This window comes from Propithecus coquereli, unplaced genomic scaffold (assembly GCF_000956105.1).
Source record: "Propithecus coquereli isolate 6110/MARCELLA unplaced genomic scaffold, Pcoq_1.0 Scaffold210, whole genome shotgun sequence".
NCBI classification, from domain to species: domain Eukaryota; kingdom Metazoa; phylum Chordata; class Mammalia; order Primates; family Indriidae; genus Propithecus; species Propithecus coquereli.
In genome coordinates, this window is record NW_012146079.1 from 1,389,595 (window position 1) to 1,410,497 (window position 20,903).

The window sequence follows — 20,903 nt, forward strand, 5'->3', positions numbered from 1 at the left end:
AGAATTATGTACCAGAGCATGGAGGTGTAAAACGACACAGAATGGTTTATAAATGGGGAGAGGATTCTGAGGTGCCAGAGCCCAGAGGAGATGGAGAGAGAAATTTAGAGAGACCAGATAAAGCCACACCAAGACAGACTTTTAAAATTTCCAGCTAAGGTGTTTTGTGAGTTTTTTTTTTTTTTGGTTGTTGTTTTTTTTTTAACCTTTTCCTGTATGAAACAGTAAATTATGAATCTGTTACGTCTCATGCTTTTTAAGCATGAAAGTGACACAGTTAAACTCCCCTTTTGCTCCCCCTTCTTTTTCTTCTGAAAGGACACTCATTCTAGCAGTAGTATAGAACTGAAAGCACGGTCCAGGGCCATGGAAACCAGCTTGAAGGCTACTGCAATAGTTCAGGCAAAGTATGACGGGGCCCCAGCTAGGGCGACGTTAAAGGCATGAACAGCGGAGTCTCCAGTGCAGAGACATTTAGCAACTAGTATCAACAGAATCCGTCTGCTTGTTGAATGTGGGAGTGAGGGGAGAGAGGCGTTAACCATAACTTGGAGAATTCTAACCTGCCTAACGAGTGGAGGGTGATTACACTAACTGAAATAAAAACTACAAGGTGTAGGGAAGATATGGGGAAGGCGACAAAATTGTGAGAACGTAGAACACATCAGCATCAATATTTGTCGAATGAGTGGACAGAGAGAGGTTAGAGAAGAAGTGGCTCAAATGGAGAATGAAAATAAGACTGAGGTCCTGAGAAGTAGAGTGAGGGTGTGGGGGGTAGGTCGTTAGGAGGCCTGGGGGCAAGTCCCAGCCCCTCACTAAGCAGTGCTGTTGGCAGCATTCACCTTCCCCTTGGCGTGTCGTGTTGAGGGAAACGCACAGATTATGGATTAGGCCCCATGATTATCACTCTGCACGTGGTACGCCTCCTTTTGGAAAAAGAGGTCTGTGGCTCAGAGGGTTAAGGAACCAATCCGTGGTGGACACAATTTTGAGAACCCACGACTGACTCCAAAACCCACGATTTTGCCTTTACACCACCTGCTGCCACTAGGGGGCGACTTCTATTCCCCCACAAATTCTACTAGGGGTAGAGGGATGTCTGTGCTCTCCCTGCAAAGCAGCAGATTGATCAGGTGTGTATGAAGTACCTACTTATCACCATGCTGAGTAGGTCTTGTAGGAGAGACCAGAGACTCAGGGTCCCTACCCTTGAGTAGACTACAATATCGTATTCTTATAACACTAAGACTAACTCATACCCAACATTAGAGGGCAAAGAAGATGATATGTAATCATATGTCAAGGTTATGATGCAAAAGCAAACCATGAAAAGTAAAATCCAAGTGGACTGTGTTGTGGGAAAGGCTTCATTAAGAGATAAAACTTTGCACGGTGCAGTAGCTCTTGCCTGTAATCCTAGTACTTTGGGAGGCTGAGGCAGGAGGATCACTTGAGGCCAGGAGTTTGTGACCAGCCTGAGCAACATAGCAAGACTCTGTCTCTGCAAAAAGAAAGACGAATTAGCCCAGTATCTTGGCGAACACCTGTACTCCCAACTACTCAGGAGGCTGAGGCAGGAGGATGGCTTGAGCCCAGGACTTTAAGGTTGCAGCGAGCTGTGATGTTGCCACTGCACTCTAGTCTGGGCCACAGAGCAAGACCCCATCTCAAAAATAAATAAATAAAATAAAAGAGATAAAACTTAAGTTGGTTCACAAAATATGGGATAGGTATTAAGGAACAGAAAAGACTGGAAAAGGCATTTCTGGCTGGAAGAGCAATTTCTACAAAGGCAAAGTGAGCCTCTTTGAATTCTTGCAAGAGTGCCTGGGACTCCAAGCTTGGAGCCAGGCCCGAGTGGGAAAATCAGTCACTACTGAGATGGTGCAAAGCTGATCACACTTTCCGTGGCTGTCCATGGTCCACAGCAAGGATCTTCAATTTTTTTTCTAGTGTTTCTCCTAATAGAATTTTGAAAAACTATGTACACATTCATATTTAAAGGGTGACATTAAAAAAATTGTTTTATGGATTGAATTACTAAAATGTATAATATTATAGGATACAATTGATCAAATATTTTGTTAAATGTTAAAAGCAAAAAATTTAATTAGAAATGTACCTCTTAAAGAGATCAATGTGGCTTTCTTTCATCACAAAATTGTATCTATTCATGATTACTGTTACTATTACCTAGAAGGACGGAAGATCAACTCTACTCCTATTTTTTTCTATTTATAAAGTTGGAGAAAGATGTCTGGGTCACATGTATATTCAGATGGCAACGGAAGGAGATTTTTTATTTTTTATTTTTATTAATTATGCAAGCATTCTTTCTATATTCAATTACTGTAACTCTTCTGAATTTGTGTGCCAAAAATCACATAGTGTTTATTGTCAAAAATCATTTTTAATGATCTACCAGCTTAAAACTCAATTTTGCTAAGAGCAAATCATGGGAAAGCACCTAGGTGGCCATTCACTTCCTCAATATTTTCATCAATATTTTAAATTATCCTTTTGTGTTTGCTATCCTGGAACCTAGCCCCTCCCCCCCTTGGCAATATTCCACAGTAAGATTTTATTTTATTGGGGAAGGGTGAGGAGTTTGCCTTTTGGAGTAAAGTGGGAGAAGAGTGATTGAGGAGGGAAGTGCCTTGAGAGCAGGTAGCTGATTTCTAGGAGATAATACAAACGGAAATTGAGAAGTTAGGAATCAATTCTTATAAAACTCTCCTTGCATAACCATTGGAAAGGGTTTATGTACCCCTAGTGGTTTTGAAGACAGCAGTCTATAAAATCTAATCTCATCAGCGTATCATCGGGCTTTGCCTAATCTTACTGCGTCGCTCACATCAGGGTACAAACCATGACGCAAACTGCCAGCCACATTCATTGAGAGTTGGCTGCTTTGATACTGCTGCTCCTTCGGCCTGAAATGCTGACAAAATCTCACAGTCTGCAGAGGACAGATGTGTAAACAAATAATTCCAGAAATGTGACAAGAGTTGAAACAAACTGTGTCCGGGGAGCTGGAGAATGCAATGAAGTATTGATCTCTGCCTGGGTAAACACTGGGGAATGTTTTACGAGAAAGAAATATTTGAATTGATGAATGGGAGGAGGTTATTAGCTGACAAGGATGAAGATATGCCAATGATACAGTGCACCAGTTTGAGGCAAACTGTTCTTCGTGATATAACTTAATGATTATACAATCATTTATGACATTTATCATCAAACATGTATCATATACACATCCAGTGTGTCAGGCACTGTGTTAGGCAATGGGAAAACACAGATGGATTATAAACAAAGAAATAAATAATTATAAAACAATGTGATAAATTCTACAATAGGAGAATGTGTTTGAAGCCAAAAGTCCTGGATTCAATTCCAGTTTTTTCCATATTTGCCTAACGAATAAGGAGTCTAACTTCGGATCAATTCCAGGTTTTTTTTACATAATTACCATGTGACTCTGGGAAAATTAATTAACATTCTGAATCTAAATTTGCTGACTAGTAAGATAGGGATAATAGTACCAAAATATTGTCTCATGATGTGTTTATGTGTGTGTATTAAATGTAAATGAGCATATGGATGTGTTTAGTAAAATGGTAATACATAAGGTATTATTACTATTGAATAGCTGAATATACGTGAGCAAAATTGCTTTAAGTGGTAGAAAGTAGGCAAAAGGCACAAAGTGGATACATACATGATGAGTCACTATGTACAAATACCAAACTATGAAGTTATTTTTACTTTGGCCACTAGATGGCCACATTGAATAGCTTATTTATAGTTCAATGGTCTAGCTCTGGGTAAGCAAGTTCACAACACACTAAATAATGTGATTAGAACAGGTATTGCCTGGACCAGCTCTGTTAATCCCTATTTGTTAGATAAAAGAGTTAATATGACATAGTTCTTGCCTTCAAGGAGCACAACTCACTTCAGAGAAGCGGGTGGAAGAAGAAACTCTGTCTAATAGCAGGAGGAAGACTATCCAATTCAGGAGATTTTCTGTGGGATGCAGACACCACCTGAGTCTTAAAGATTAAGTACACTTGCTCCACGCAAAATCAAGGAGGGGGAAGGGGCTGCCAATCCTATCCCAGGAAGGAAGAACAGCTTATGTCAATACACAGAGACCTGACAGAGCTGGCACCATTTGGGTGCCTGAAAATAATTCAAAATAGTAGAAGCAGAAAGTTCTACAAAGAGAGATTTCAAAGACCAAGGAGTCTCCCAGGAAGACCCTCAAATGCCATTGGGAAGAGTTTGGAATGTATCCCAAGGGCTCCGAGGAGACATTAAACTATTTTTGTACACTTCCATCATGGTCGTACAATTCTGGAGAATTTTGTTTTGTTTTCTTTTGATTTTACTTTTGTAGATTTTCCTTATGGAAAGTTCCCTTTGCCTGCAATGAGGAAAAAGGACGGTGGGGAGGGACAAGGCTGGTCATAGGGAAACCTCGTGGCACTGGGGAAGGAGAGATGAGGAAGGTCCCACAAAGTTAAGGAAGGGCATCTTTGTTGGTTGTGGGAATGAAGGAAGAAGAATCAAAGGGAGGCTTGGGTTCCTGGCTTAGGTAAGTGAATGGATGGTATTGCAATGACTTGCAAAGGAAATGTGAGAGAAGTCGATTCGGGAGGGAAGATGATTAGGAGATAACTCACTTCATCGGGGATTCTCTGGGGCATTTTGAACAAATCACTCGATGTGTTTCAAATTCTCTACCTATAAAATGGGGCAACTGTAAAAACCTGCCTTGTTTTGAGAGTTGGCCAAGTGGGTGATCACATAGGAAAATCTTCCAAACTAAGTGGGTGCACATTTTCTCAAACTAATGAAAATTCCAACTTTGTTCATTCAAAAACGTATATAGATTTGTAGAAATTTTTAAAGACGCAGTGGAATTACATTGGTCCACAGATGGTTAATGGACACAAAACGATGTGAAGGTTGCTTAATAAAGATGCTACTTTTATTAATTAGTGGCCTTTACTCATATTTGAACATTAAAGAAAAACGGTACTTTTGATATGCCTGAAAAACTTTGTTCTCTTAAGCAAGTAATAATTCTTTGAAATCTTGTTGACATGGCTTATTTGTTGAGAAAGTTTCCCCACTCCTTTTTATTTAATTAACAATGGTAATTTCAGCCAACTAACAGAGAGAGTGCATACTACGTGTTTCTATGGTATATAGAATTCTAAGCAGTTTATCTGTGTTATCTCATTTAATCCTCACAACAACTCTGTGGGACATGTAGAAATTATTATCATTCCCATTTTACAGATGAGGAAACTGAGGCAAACTCATCACAGGCTAATAAATAACAAAAGAATAAATAACAGAGCCAAGATTCAAATTGCACAGTCTGATTCTAAAGTTCACGCTATGCTATATTTATTTTCTAATTTGCCTTTGAGAATTATCAAAAATTTTATATTAGTGATATAGTCTCTACCGAAAGCATATTTAATCTGTTACATACTATCTATGTTCTGTAACCATGTCCACTTTTGATATCAGAAGAGGTCATTTTTTAAACTCAAATTTTTTTTTTAAGCTGAAGAATTCTGGAGAAAATTAGAGAAGACCATGTTAATCTGAATAACTTTGCTCAACTGTTGGAATGAGCAATTTCTATTTAATCAATAAAAGTGGTTCTCTAAAACACCAAAATGGTGGTTGGCTTTTACTATGCATTTTTTAGGCATTTACTGGATGTCTATTAAAGCAGAAAATTCGTTTTAGGCAATTAATCCTTTTTTCATATCTGTTTCCTTCCCTTGATCAAATTCTTTGTTTTTATTATTTGTTCCCAAACCAAGTTGTTAATGTTTAATATTCTTCATGTTTAGTATACAAAGACTCAGTTCCAAAGGAAACCTAGCGTAGCATAAAAGTGAAAACCCTTCCAATGGGTTAAAAAATTATGATTTCAGGTAAGCAGTTTAAACAGATATTTATTTTTGACTGTCGTGTGGAAACATAGCCACCCAAACAGTGCATTAGAAACCAGGAGTCCCCCCAGTGAATGGCCAGAAGACAGTGATTCAACAGAGCAGGCTGCGGGACATGGCCCAGGGGCTGGCTGCCCACAATTTAAGATGACTGCACTGTTGTTTCCATTGCGCTTACTCACACGCACTTCACTGGTATTTCACATGCACTGAACGGGGAGTGCATTTTTTTCCATTAAATCTGGTGACTTTTTTTTATAGGGGAGGCCCCTGCCAAATACTTGTTGATACAGTTGGTAAAACATATAGACTTTGTCCACTCTGTGTATCTCCTCCTCCCGGGCAACCTTGGGTAACTGTACAGTAGCTTGGAAATCATTCCAGGCTCATCACCCCTCTGTTATCTTTGATTCTTTTAATATCCACTCCCGTTGGTCTCCGACTACTCTGCCTTTAAGCTTGGCTTCTTTTCTGCCTATAATCCCATTTGCACAGATATCTCTGATTTAGATTGTTTGACTTGCCTCTGATTTGACACACTTTTAGGCTTTTTTTCCCTCCCCTAATAATTGCTTAATTCCATGCACCATAACCAAGGGAAACAGGGCCTCATTAGAATTTATTCCGTATTTTATATCTAGGCTTGTCAGAAAAGGATATTGAACAAGATGGTTAACAATGGGGGAAAAAATGGGTAATTGTTACACTATGAGACCCAGGAAGCATCCATTGTGACTAGAGTCTACAGGTCAAGTGGGAAAGAAAAGTTTGAACATAAAGCAACTTCTCTGTGGTATTACTTATGGTTTGGAAGAGCCACAGACGTTAAGTACAGTGGAGACAAAGGCTGGAAAACAGTCGGATGGAAACACTTGTCAGGAAATAAGGTTTCTAAATTCTAATCCTAATGCAACTGCACTCATGGAGAACTATGGCAGTCACTTAGCCCTACCTTATTTTTTTCTTTGTGTGGCCTTTGTCATCTTCTTGTGCACCAAATACTGGAATATCATAGACTGGACTCAGTTTACCTGCCATCTCCTTTACCCAACTCACAAGCCCCCACTCCCAACGGTGGGTCTTGACCATTTGCTTTGCTTCCCAGCAATGGTGGTTCTAAGACTATAGTTAGAACTATAGTTAGTTCTAACTGTTCTATAGAACAGCTGGTGGCTCCAGCTGCTGCCACCATAACCACCACCACGGACCTACATGCAGGACCGACCTGCACCTGCACCTCTGTGGACTGGACCCTGGAGGCTCTGGCTTCCCCAGTCTAGACCTGGCTGCCCCAACCAAGAAGCAAAGGGATATAGCACCTCATGGAGCAGTCTTGGAACAAGTGTGAACTTGGGTGTGGTATAATAGATACATGAACACTTATTGTATTATCCTTTGTACTTTTCTGTACGTAAAAACTGTTAAAATATTTAATAAAATAAAATTAATTGAGGATACGGAAGTAGCAAGTGGTAGGCAATCAGAAGATTGGCTCTTTAGAGAAAGAGTAGAGAGAGGCAGTCACAAGTCGAGGGACAGTTGGAGATGGTGGCAAGGCTGTCAAATGATGGACTGACACAGATATTGTGACACAGGTATTCTCCAGGCCCTGTATCTCCAAATTGTTCTCTGCCTCTTTCACTCCCCTCACCCTGCCCTATCCAGACTTCATCACATCCTTCCTCCTTAGCAGTTACCGGATCCAGTCTCCGTACCTTCTTCCCAGCCTCCTCCACACTGCTGCCATGCTAACCTCTAAAACATTAAGTCTTATCTAGAAAAACCTTCCACCATGCCTCATTATCCACGGAACAGAAGTCCCAACCTGAGTTAGCAAGCTACTCAGGGCCACTGACACTTTGGGTTCTACCCCACCTGAGCCCCTCTCCTCACCAGTTCAGATGCTCCACACTCAAGCCACGCAGACCGCATCCTCCATGCCGCCATGCCTTTGTGCTCACGGGATGTCATTCCTCATCTCAGCCCGTGGAAATCCTTCTCAACCTTCAGGGCCCAGCACAAACACCTTTTCTTTGGTGAAGCACTCCCAGACTTCCCTAATCAGATTTAAAATCTCTGTGCATCTGTTAAAATTTATCTGTACCTATATCACAGAAATTATCACAGCCTGATTAATGCAGCAGCTAATTGTGCATCACTGTCAGCCCCAATGGACTGAGAGTTCCACTACTTTCCAATTCTGTGACTTTGAGAAAGTTCCTGAGCCTTATTTTTTATCTACACATGGAAATGTTAATACCTACCTCAAAGGGTTGTTTTAAAAATTGAGATAAAATACGTGAAGAAGTCAGAACAGTTCCTGGCACGTAAGTAGTTACTTGTGTTCCTGGACTTCATCTGACACCTCTCTGAAGACACCCCATCACATTTCAGTCAAAGCATGTGAGCGATGGATGGAAACTGCCTGGGTTTGAGGCCCGCTTCTACCACTTACCGGCGGAGTGATCTTGGTCAAGTTTTTTGTCTTCACCATGTCTGTTTCCCCATCTGCAAAACGGGGATAATAAAAGTACCTACCCAGTTGGGTTGTTACGAGGATTAAATAAAACAAACGTAGCACCGCATAGAGTAGTGCTTGGCATTCAGTAAGCGCTCAGTGTTAGTTACAACTATCATCTCTCTTTTCCCAGAGTCTAGCACAGAAACTGGGACACCGTCCATGCTCAATAAATGTTCAATTGTATTGAATCCTATGCTCCACTTCGCAGTGTAATCTAGTTAAGGTTCTTATCTGCATTAATACTGACTCATTCCATTACAGTTAGGTTAACTGTTTTCTATAGTTAACATCCGTCTACAGAATGCCAAGCTGCTGTACTACCCCACTGCTTGGTGAAGCACCAGTGAGTGCAAATGTGAGTACAAATCGATTATAGATGGCTTATTTAGTCTTGCATTGGCTCCTCTGAAACTCCTAGGATATTGTTATATGCATGCAATTTGATTAATTTGCCAATAGTCTGTCAAGTGAAAAGCACCCCTTCAAAAACAAGTATGCTAAAATATTTTTACATTGATTTTGAGATAATTGTTTACAGTGTATAGAAAGATATCCTCTCATATCGATAATTGCTTTGCAGAGGAATTACATTTCTGGATGAAATGAATGCATTAAAAAAAAACCAAAAATTCACAAAAATTGTAATCTATACCTGACAATTGAGGCAGGATGAGAAATATTCCCTAATTCTCTTTTCGTTTTGGAGTTTAAGTTGCCATACACCTCCAGAAGGGAGAAGGGAGTGGGGGATAAATATGGAAGCAGCAAAGACAGTAGTTCCTATCCACAATGACGCTGCTGAGGAAGCACGTACGGAGTCAGAAATCTTGAGAGAAAGAGGTAGGAGTGCAGAGCATGAAAGGAAAATAAATTCATTATGAATATTCAGACTTTTGCTTACTCTCATGCAGAGTTTCTCAGCCTTGGCACTATTGACATTTGGGGCTGGAGAATTCTTTGTTATGAGGGGGCCATCTTGTGCATTCTAGGATGTTGAGCAGCACCCCTGCCCTGTGCCCGCTAGATGCCAGTAGCACGCCCTTCCCAGTTGTGACAACCAAAATGTCTCCAGGCATTGCTAAATGTCTCCTGAAGGGCAAAACACCCTGGTTTCAGAACCACTGCTCTAATGGGAGAAAATCAGTAAAATTATTGGATGGAACATCTTATAGATTGATTAGATTAAATATGCAGTCTTTTTAAGTAGCCTTATTGATTCGCATAGGCTTATCCTAAAACAAATCCCCTGTACTAATATGACAAGGAGGCAGGACTGTGACTGTGATACATTTTCCAGAGCTGGACCCCAGTGGTTCTCCTTCCTCATGCTGGAACCTCGAAGGAGGTGAGGAAGGTAACAGGATGATAAGGGAGAAAAGAGCCACTGGAAACTACTAGTTGGTCTTTCGATTAGCAAATCTTTTTTTCCGTGCCTGTGATATGCAAGAAACTGTAGGGGACGCAGAAGCACAGAACGCAGACTTTGTTTTAAAGGAGATTACAATCTCATGACAAACTATTTCCAGTTTAGTTCTCATCGTTTGCTTTTTTCTTTTGATAAGCATTTATGTCTCAATAGCAGGGGGCATTATAAATAATGCTATGCAGTCATAAAATAAGACCAGAGGACATACAGCTCATTTTTCTATAAAATTTCACTCAAATCATTTTAGGAAATTAACAATTGTATTATTAGTGGCCTAAAAACAAGATTCCTGGCTTCCTCAGACAGTACATTTCTCCAAAATTTCTTCATTAATGGGTGATAAAAATACTGAAATTGTTACAAAAACTTTATAAACTTACAAATATAATAAAATTAACGTATAATGATGTGAAAATACTTGCCCCATACTGGATTAGTGATATTCTTGTTCTTATTTTTAAATATAAGAGATGAACAAATAAAGGAAGAAAAGCCTCAAACAAAATGAAGGGCTTTAATTATATGATGTGTAATAAAAAGAACTGGCATAAAACCCACAGCACCGGCATCCCCAAGGATTTTATTTCTTTAAAACTATAAAATGCTCAAAGATGTTATCTCCTCCTGACTGAGCTAGAAATAGGTATTCATCTTCCTGCTACACTTTGTCAATCCTGCACCTCTGAATCCAAAGTCATTCTCATGTGTATGCCTTTATCAATATTAAACAGTTGTTCGCAGAGTGTATTAGGGTTAAATACATATATAGCAACAAGCAAATGTCAAAACCATAGGACAAAAGCAGGAACTAATAAAGATACTACATATAAAGAAATAAAGCTCCTGGCATAAATATCAGGATAGTTTGTTTTAATTTTAGGCGTTTAAATAATCAACTCCCTTCTCTTTTTTCAAACCCACCTTAATTACTCGTTTTAATTTATAGGATTATTTTGTTATTTGCTGAAAAGTAAATGTACTCTGAAATTTTAGAAGCCACCACTTTTTAAATAATGATTTATGTGTTATACACTCCTACATGCAATAAATCATTCTCTTGAAAGGGAGGCAAAGCGGAACAGCAGCATTTCAATTCTTATTAATGGATCTAAATACTTACTGGGAGTGAGTTCAGACAAGTCGCTTAATTCCTCCAGGTCTTATCTACAAAATGGGTACAAATACCTGCCCTCTCTTACCTTACATAGTTATCCTGAGGATCACATATGAAAACGTAGCTGTCAGGAGAAAAGCATTCCTACGGATGCTGTAGCAAAACTGCTGTCATAATATTCAAGTTACAAATTCTTTCAGTGGAATCATTCAGCCTCTGTACTGTTGTCCATACCTTATAGAAAGCTGGAGTTCCTGCATCCCCTGCTGTTGACAATGTGAATAGATTTGGTTGTTGGTTAAAAAAAAAAAAGGAGAAGAACTATACTGGAAACAATCCCTCTTTATAATGAAGGTAAAAATTAAAAATACTAAAATAAAAATTTAAAAATCTTCAAAGAGGAAGCAGCTACCTCAGTGCAACAGGAGCACGACTTCGACTTGATCCACCAAGATGAAGGAAAGTAAGATTAATCCTAATCAGAATTTCTTGGTCTTGAAGCTTATCACCTGCTTCTCTCACTTTGATTTCTTTACACTTCCTCCTCCTTAAACCCTCAGTGCCTTGGGCTTCTGGACCTCCTCTCTAGGACCCCCTCTTGGATCCTTCCCCAGGCAAGAGAGAAAGCTTCCGATTAATGTGAGAAACTTAACTGAAAGTTAGCTTAAGTAGATATCAGAAAGTGTTAAATTATCCAGCTTTTAACCTTTAAGCCACTTGCTTTCAACTGTGTAATAAAAAGTTTTGGCACCCTTTAAAAAGGAAGGCCATGCACAAGGCAGAGATTTATCTTTTGTTTCTTTTCTTTTGCGGGGAGAGGAGTACTAGTAGTTAGTTAGCTGTGGGCGTGTGATGGGTAGAAAATGTCTTAAGTGCTCATTAAGGTAAAAAGGTACCTTACCTTAAGGTAAATGTTTCAGCAGAATATTTGTCAGGTAGAGAACTTGTCTTATTCATTTTTATATTTCTAATCCCCAGGATAATGCCAATTCATAACCTGCAGTAGGTGTTTAACTGTTGTTTGCTAATCAAATCACTTTGATTTGCATCTCTCAGGCTAACTGGAAGGAAGGGTCAGCCACAACCTCAGCTCCCTGAGACAGGTGTCCTTAGCACAGCTTTCTCTGCAAACCCATCTCTGGACAGGGCTTGGTCACATCTATGAATTCAACTTTCATCTCCCTGGCCTCCGAAGCTCCAAAATGTCATGTGTGTTCTGGGACCTAGGGCCATACTTTAATTAGTATGTAATGTCTTCATGCTGATGTCATGGATGCATTGCTACTATTTCTATTATTATTCCCTAATGCTGGGCAAACAACACACAAAGTCCATCTTGACCAAGAATTCCTTCCCACCAAGATGTGTGAAACTTTCTGCCACACATTTTTGGAGATTATCTTTTTTGACTTTAACATCTAGAAATGTATAATTTTAATTTCAAAAAGAATTTCAGAAGTTTCTAAGAAATCAGTAATTTTATCACCAATTCAGTAAGCCACTTTACAGTTAATCTTTTATTTTTTATTGCACACATTAATATTTTACAGAAAAAAATAACCCCTAATGTTAAACTGCAATTAATTACATATATGTTGTCTTCTGACTCTTTTCAATGTAGAGACCTAAATTTTTACACAAATATAATCAGTTAACATGGTAATTTATGTTCTAATGAACATTTCTCAGTCTCACTTAACCATTTTTACATACAATTTTACATGTATCAATATTGTTTAACGGCTATATAACAGTCTGATAGCAGTAACAATACACCAAAATTTACTTATCCATTTCCCAGTTGTTGGGCTTTTTTTTTTCTTAAACTCATATGAATGGAATGCTAGAAACATCTTTGTACAAATAGTTTTTCTTTTAAATATTTTCCTAGGCATATGCTACTCAAAGTAAGTTAGCGTGTCAAAAGATAGATAGGTTATAGAGCTCTTTTTATAGTCTTCTAAATAGTTCTTTAAAAAGAATACTAATATACAATACTATGAGGATGAGGACATAGAGAATTTAAAGAATTTTGCTAATATAATAGCATGAACTAAGTCAAAATTGTTTCAATTTGTATTTTTAGTATTAGGAAATTTGAATACGATTCTAAGAATTGATTTTTATTTGTATCTTTTCCTTTGTACACTATCCCTTTATAAACCTGCCTAGGAAAGAGTAGAAAGCTTTATGGATATGCATCCACTTTTTAAAAGGTATTAAGCACTTTATCCACGTATAATGCAAATAGCTTTTTAAAAATTCCATCATCTTGTTTTGTCTTTTTCCTATTTAGCACACATTTTTCATTTTTCTCTTAGTTGTTCCACCTCGTCAATAGACATGAAGTTCCTTTGTATCGCTACTGGCATCACTATTTTATACTTAACATTTTAATTCATCTGGAATAAATTGTAGTATCACAGTAAAGCGGACCGAGTATCTTTTTCCATACTGATATCCAGCTATGTTATTAAATAACTGCTGCTTTCCACCAACAGTTATTAAATATTTTTCTTTCCAATTAGTTTTAGTTAAACTTTCTACTCAGCACCACAGAATATTTAGAAAAGTTGCTTAACAGCATGTTTCAAGGAATTGAAGGGCAAGGCTCCAGTTTTCTCCTCTAAGTTGAAAAAAACATACAACTACCTTTGTTTGCTTACTTTCCTAAATAATTTATCACAATTATCTCAAATTACATAAAGCATACAGATGGAATTTTAAATGGAATCGTAGTAAATCTGTTAATACATATTAATGCCACACATTGCTGTTCCTTTGGATGTGATTTCATAAACATTATCTAAGTTAATCCTCACAATTATTCTGTGAAGTATTATTTCTATTTCGTGGACGGTGAAATGGAAGCCGGGAGTGATTTTCTCAAGACTATACCACGGGAGTAATGAAGCGAGGACTGTAATTCTGGTTTTCAGAGGATTCCCCATTTATTACATTTCCCTTACACCAGGATGTCTCTCCTAGCAGTTCGCTCATTTTTAAAGTTTAGTTCCTGAAACCTACTTCTATTTAGGCATCTTTCTTAATTTATCCCAATACAGTTGCGTAACTTTATTAATATCCACTTTAAATTGCAGTTGTCACTGTTACAATCTAGAAATGAGATTTTTAAAAACTGTATATCCTTGCAACTTTCTGAATTAGTCTTTTATTGTTAATACATTTATATGATACTACAGGTCTAGTCATAAAGACACGTTAATGGAGAACATTTGTGCTGCTTTATCTTCCTCATTTTGTGAATGCTCGTTTTTATTGCAATGACAAGTTTCTTCAGCATAAATAAAAATGATGCCAACATTGTTTAGTTTTGCTTAAGAAATGTTTTCTATGTTTTCCCAATAGGAATAAATTACTTCTTAGTTTTAAGTAATTATTCATCAGACTGCAAGAAACCTAGGAAATCATTACCAGAGGTGATTAAATCAAAGATGAATGATGAATTTTTAAAAAGTTACCTGTAATTAATGTTTTGGGTTTTTACTTTTGTTCTATCGATGTTTATTTAATGGTTGTTCTGTTGAGTACTGGCCTTATAATCTTGAGTGACAGTAATCGTTTTTATTTGTTGCTGTACTGTCTGCCAATATTTTATTTTGCATTTTGCTCTGTCAAGACCCTTTTTAAAATGTTTTGGTTTTTAGTACTGAGGCAGTATTTGCCTCAAAATGCAATGAGAAGCATATTGTCTTTCATGATACACAGATATTACTTATTCTTTGAACATTTGAAAAAGTTCACCAATAAGCCCATTAGGGTCAAATTCCAACTTGTAAAAAAATTATACAAGATTACAATATCCTTAAATTTTTAAGTGCTTTTTATTGGTTGTAATCTTCTCATTTCCCACTTATTTTGCATTTATTTAAAAAAGTAATATTTTCATTTTGTTGATTTTAAACCAACACTTATTTTGGACTAGTCTGTCACTTTTTTTCCTATTTCCACTACATGAAGCAAACCACCTTTTGTTTCTTTCCTCAATTACTTATAAATAATCGGTGATACTGGAAAACTTTTCAGTAGATCTGGATTACCATCAACTCTATTTTATTTATCATCTTAACTTCTTTTCATTTTAATTACTATTTTATAGGTCTATTTCAAGCATTTCAGTTGTTTTGACAGATTTAAACTAGGATTCTCCCACTTTACTACATTCAAAAAACGTAAATATTAATGCCAATACACAACTTTTCTACTTTAAGCTGTCAATTACCTAAATCTGTCCTATTTTCCTCATTTTTAGAAAAGCAACAAAGACTACATTCAGAACATAGTTTGGCCTAGAAACATCTGTATTTTATAACTCAATCTTTAGATCAAAAGATGTTATTGAAGAGCATTATTTTGTTAAAACTTAGCCAAATTCTGCTTCAGTGAGATCCATGCTCTAAAATATATTTTTAATTAATTTTAATATTCACATTTCTCTGATTCAATATCAAGCTGCAAGACCAGTATCTGCCTGCTTTTCTTCCCCAGCAATGCTAGACTGATTTTCATGGACACCGTTCCCTTCTCCGACCGTGCCTACATTCTTCTAACAGTGAACATAAGGGGAAACATCAAGGGTTTTAGAATCACGAAAGCCTGGGTTCTAATGTTGGCTCTTCCACACACCAGACTCTCAACAAATTATTAATAATTCTCTATTTCCTCTTTGAAAGTGTACGCTATGATATCTGCTTCACAGGACTGTTGAGAAACTGTAAAAAGAAAGCACGATATTAAGTCCACAAAATAAATGCTGTGTTACTGGACAAAAGCCAGCATGAAGAGCTTCACCATTCTGTCTGAAAATGGATACACAGCTAAAGGAAGAGGAAGTTCAGCTCTTCTGACAGCTCTGCAGGTTTTCACCACTGGAGTACAACCAGTTTTATGGCTTCTGGTGGGTCCGGGAGAAAAAAGTTTCAACCCTCTAGATTAAACAGCCAAGAGGTTCGGAAGTATTGTTCTGGAGTGGGCTGGATTTCAAAAAAATAAATAAATAAATAAACAAGCAGCCAAGAAGTAGAAGTGATTATGAAGGTTACCTCAGTATTTGTGGGCTGAGACAAAACAAAAGGGATGTAGTAAATCCCACTTTGATTCACTCCTATCAGTTGTAGTTAACGTCACTAACTAAAGCGGTAGAGCCAACATAGGTTTCACCCTCACTTAGAGAGCTGGGTAACCTATTCACAAAGGGTTTTTAAACCATCTGTAATCCCAGGTTAAAAATTCCTCATTCAGTTTCTCCTTAGGAATTTCACAACAGTCATTCTGAAGTATCTTTTCCTGGGGCACTTTATTTTTCCTTTTGGCCTGAGTTACTTGTTGGAAGTTCTTTCCTTATAGGTGAAGTATTAATAGAGAATTAATCCTATCCTTTAGACTTTCTTTGGCACAAAACTCCCCAAAATAAGCTTTTTAACTGCTAGTTGAACTCCAACTCTTGTAAAGTGCAAGACTGTGGTGGTGTCATTGCCTCACCGGTTACAAGGGTCAAGTAGGTGAATTAAACTGCAAAATGTCTTATAAACATCAAACTGTCACAAAGAATAAAGGATCATGCAAAGCTAATTTTTTAACAATCTTTTCATCTATATATGTATTTTATCATATTGGCACTTGTATTAGGTGCTATTCCTACCACCATGTCTACATGTTTATATTATATACAAAAGACACACATAACTTACTATTTGTGTGTGTTTCACTATTCAGAGGTGGTAGCAACTGTAATACCTGAAAAAGTAATTAATATTCCTTAGATATTATTAATTATTCTGTAGACAATAATAAAATCTGAAGATCATTAGCAGATATAATATTATCTTCCTTTAAGCAAAGTTGCTAATATGGAACCCTCACATATAGACCCAATACCTAAAATAAAGCTAATTCTGTTTTAAGATTCTGGATCATGGAGACCATTCTGAAACAAAGTGTCCAATAACCAATGAATCAGTTACAGGTTAACAAAGACATCCAATGCTGAATGTCTCAAATAGAGTTAAAGACAATATCTGCATAGAATTCATCAAACAACCACTTCTAATTACTCATACGGGATACTGTCCTTTAAATGAGAATATTCAGATGCCAGGATGAATGCCCAAAGTAGCATTTCCAGTTTGTTTTTTTCTAATTTTGAAGGTGCTTCCCGGGGCTTTCTAGGTTTTTGCTTTCCTCGGAGGATTCTGGCTTGGCCATTATTATATTATTGGTTCCAGGAGTGTCTGATTGTTTATCATCACCATCAAAGATAATGTCCTCTGGATTTGGAGGTGGGGGGCAGAATTCTTCACTCGGAAAGATCTCCCGGAAAAGTGTTTCAGCTTGCTTAACCGCGTGCTCGTTTCCCAGTCCACTATCAGGCCCAGAGCAGACATACACATTGGCAGGCAAGCCGTTATATGAGCTTCGGCTGATTCCCGAGGAATCTCTCATATTAAAATAAAGAGCCCACAAGATTCTTGGCTTTGTAAGTTCTTCCTTATCTATTTCTGCTTCAGTATCTGGGGTGAATAATTTCTTCACCACTGATTCTAAGTCTTCTCTCGCTGTTTTAGAAGAGGAACACGTCAGATGTACCAGATAGGAGTCTTTCATGCACGTCATGGTTGAAGAACATAATTCTGTGACCCGAACGGCACAAGCTCCTGGTTCTGCTGGAGGCACTATCAAAATGGAAATCTGCTGATCTGAATCTGTCTTTAGCACAGACTGATCTGTAATGAGCACTGCCCTAGAGATCTGCTTATACTGCACATTTGAGCAGGTGTCCTCAGAAAGGTAACTATCCTCTACAATAAAATATTTAGCATTTATTCTTTGACCAAAGTGATCTATAATTGCTTTACATCGTCCAGATTCTTTGTCAACTACAAAGCATTGTACTTTATGGCGAAGACAATAAATTCCACCAAAAACTGCACACATCCTGCAGAAACACTGGGGAATTTCTCCTTGGCCATATAAAGGAAATAAAAAGGGAGTGTTACCAAATCGTCCAAGACACTGAAGGAAGTTTTTTGTTGCTTTAAGGCCATCGATTGTAGTGCAAGATGATTCTGATGTCATTGCAATTGAGTGCAGTACAAAATGTTGGAGGTTGGGAGTTAATTTTTTAGTTTTTAAGTACTCTGAAAATGAACACTGCTTGAAAGCTTCGTATTCATCAGGATGGTGTTCATAGTCTAAACAAAATGTGAGAAATTTCATTAGCATCCTCTTTTCCACCATAGTGAGTTCCTTGCTATTAAAGACATCTGCTCTGGAACAAGGCACCTGTTCTACCTTTCCTTCCCGAAATGCAAGAATCCTAGTGACATTTTTAAATTCTGCATAACGGCTAACATTTGATTTGATTAAAAGATCAATTAGCAATCCTTGAGAATACAGCAGCTTTGATACCAAATCAATATTAAACCTCCTGCCTTCTTTAACTATTTGAGAGTAAGTAATCCTACTTTTCTTTGGCTGATCAGTGTTGTCTTCTGCTGTAGGTTTGTTTTCATCTTTATCTCCCTCTGAAACAGTATATATACAAGTTTTACCTCCGCAGTCCTTTCCTTCCTCCAACGATTCCTCTACATCAGTTACTTCTAGTGCAATCTCTCTATCACTTTTCTGAGGGTGTTTGGCAGCCATTTCGTAGCCAGTAAAATATGATGAGTGCTTTTCTTCAGGCAAGGATGCAGAATCCAGAAATTCAGTGAGAGTACTAGATGCCACTGAGGAAGGACTTTTCTGCAGAGCACCAATCTCTTCAACATTGTCCTCCACATCCTGACTGGCATAACAAAAAACTTCTGCGTGTTGAATGGTTTCATCCTTCTTGCGAAGAGCGATGGCTTCTTCTGTCTCATGAATCAGTTCTTGCCAGGCAGCAGTACTTTCTTCCCCAACATCACTGTTTTGTTGATATTCCTTCAACCAGGATAACAATCCTGAAAAGCTGAAACTAGCCCAGTTTCCTCCATAGTAACTTCTTGAGTCAATATGCAGAACCCTCTGACCACTTCTTGAACATGCAGCTGCAAGGATGGATTCAGGCAAACCTGTCCCTATTATAACCACATCAAATTCTGTGGGTAGACTGTCCGCCATCCTACGATGTAAAGCGTCTGGTGACAACTGCCGATGAAGGAAATGCGTATGAATCTAAGCTGAGGACTCAGCTGAGGTATGATTATGGTGTAATAAAATTTCTCCTTGTGATCTTCCAGTTCATCCCACAAGCACTGAGGTTGTAGGTCCTAGCTGCTAAACTGCGACCCTTTTAAAATATTTTTTTCTTATAAGTCAGTGGCATAAAAACATGAGAAAGTACATCTAATCACATCTGAGAACACTAAAATGGATGTCTGGTTTCATTTCTGCATTTCATCTTAGCAGTAAATGTCAAAATGCATCATATATGCATTTGTGACCGGAACTCTTCTCTGAAAGAAGAAAATTCAAGAAAGAATACAACTGTAAACAATATAAAAGTAATTTCATTCAACAGCAATTACAATCCTTTGGATCCCAATTTGTCATTTGGATATAAACCTCTACTAAAATAAATCATAAATGCTTTCTCACATATTTTCTAATTTTTTGAAAATGAACAATAGAGATATAACTCTCATCCAAAATCAGGCAATACAGTAATAAAGGACTGACATAATGATGTCCCATAAAAATAAAGAAAAATTAACATAATACAATTCTCTTTTTAAGTAAATTGATATTTGAATAAAACTATACACCTCTGTGAGCTCTGACTAAAAGAAATGTGTCACTCCACTATGTTTATGGAAACAGACTATATACTATGTGCATGCTGCCATGATTAGAAATATTCCTGTGGGCAATACAGTCTTCGAGTGATTCCAGAACAGCCGAATAGCAGACCTTTCCACGTCCCAACCACCCTTAGGACCTCATGGTAGCAACATGAGACTATTTCTACTGAGTTAACCAGTCAGATTACTACAAAAGGATTAATTCAGTAAAACAACCGGCATTTCAAAATATTTAGGTACATAAAAGAATAGGCACGGCCGGGTGCAGTGGCTCACGCCTGTAATCCTAGCACTCTGGGAGGCCGAGGCGGGCGGATTGTTTGAGCTCAGGAGTTCGAGACCAGCCTGAGCAAGAAAATAGAAAGAAATTAATTGGACAGCTAAAAATATATAGAAAAAATTAGCCAGGCATGGTGGCGCATGCCTGTAGTCCCAGCTACTTGGGAGGCTGAGGCAGTAGGATTGCTTGAGCCCAGGAGTCTGAGGTTGCTGTGAGCTAGGCTGACGCCATGGCACTCACTCTAGCCAGGGTATCAAAGTGAGACTCTGTCTCAAAAAAAAAAAAAAAAAAAAAAGAATAGGCACATTGAGAAAAATCTAATTATAAAAAATCTTTATATGAATGTACATATAAAGTACACTGTGTACTTTATCATATGTATAGTGTGTTTTATAAGAGTAAGCTAAAAAGGAAAATTCTTGGTTTCATGTTAAGATATCTTAACATAAAAAACATCTACTTCTAACATTTGAATAGGATGATGTTTGCATTTTGCCAGACTGTATCTGCAACCTTGAATCTCTGTATCCCAAGAAAAAGGTCTGTTTAAACATCCTCTGCCAACACTAACATGTTGTTTGTTGTTCTTATTTTTGAAGGGGTAGTGAAGAAAAGCTCTCCTGTGAACTTCCAGCACAATACTGGTTATATTCCATGTGCAGAACATCTGTGCGACACCAGGTGTAGCCAGAGGTGGAACAGCCAAGGGGCTGAAGGGCATACTCACCTGGAAGTCTTTAGGCCAAAGCACTACATATAACACACAGCTAAACT

At 37.8% G+C, this 20,903-nt stretch overlaps 2 protein-coding genes across 2 annotated transcripts in view; both read right to left on the reverse strand.

Moving 5' to 3' along the window:
* OPN3 (opsin 3) overlaps positions 1-20,903 on the reverse strand; it is a 34,931-nt gene that overhangs the window by 10,655 nt on the left and 3,373 nt on the right. The window lies entirely within an intron of this gene.
* Positions 15,498-19,194, reverse strand: CHML (choroideremia-like (Rab escort protein 2)). The gene has a single exon (XM_012644390.1). The coding sequence runs from the start codon at positions 19,167-19,169 to the stop codon at positions 17,202-17,204; it is 1,968 nt and encodes a 655-aa protein (XP_012499844.1). The 5' UTR covers positions 19,170-19,194; the 3' UTR covers positions 15,498-17,201.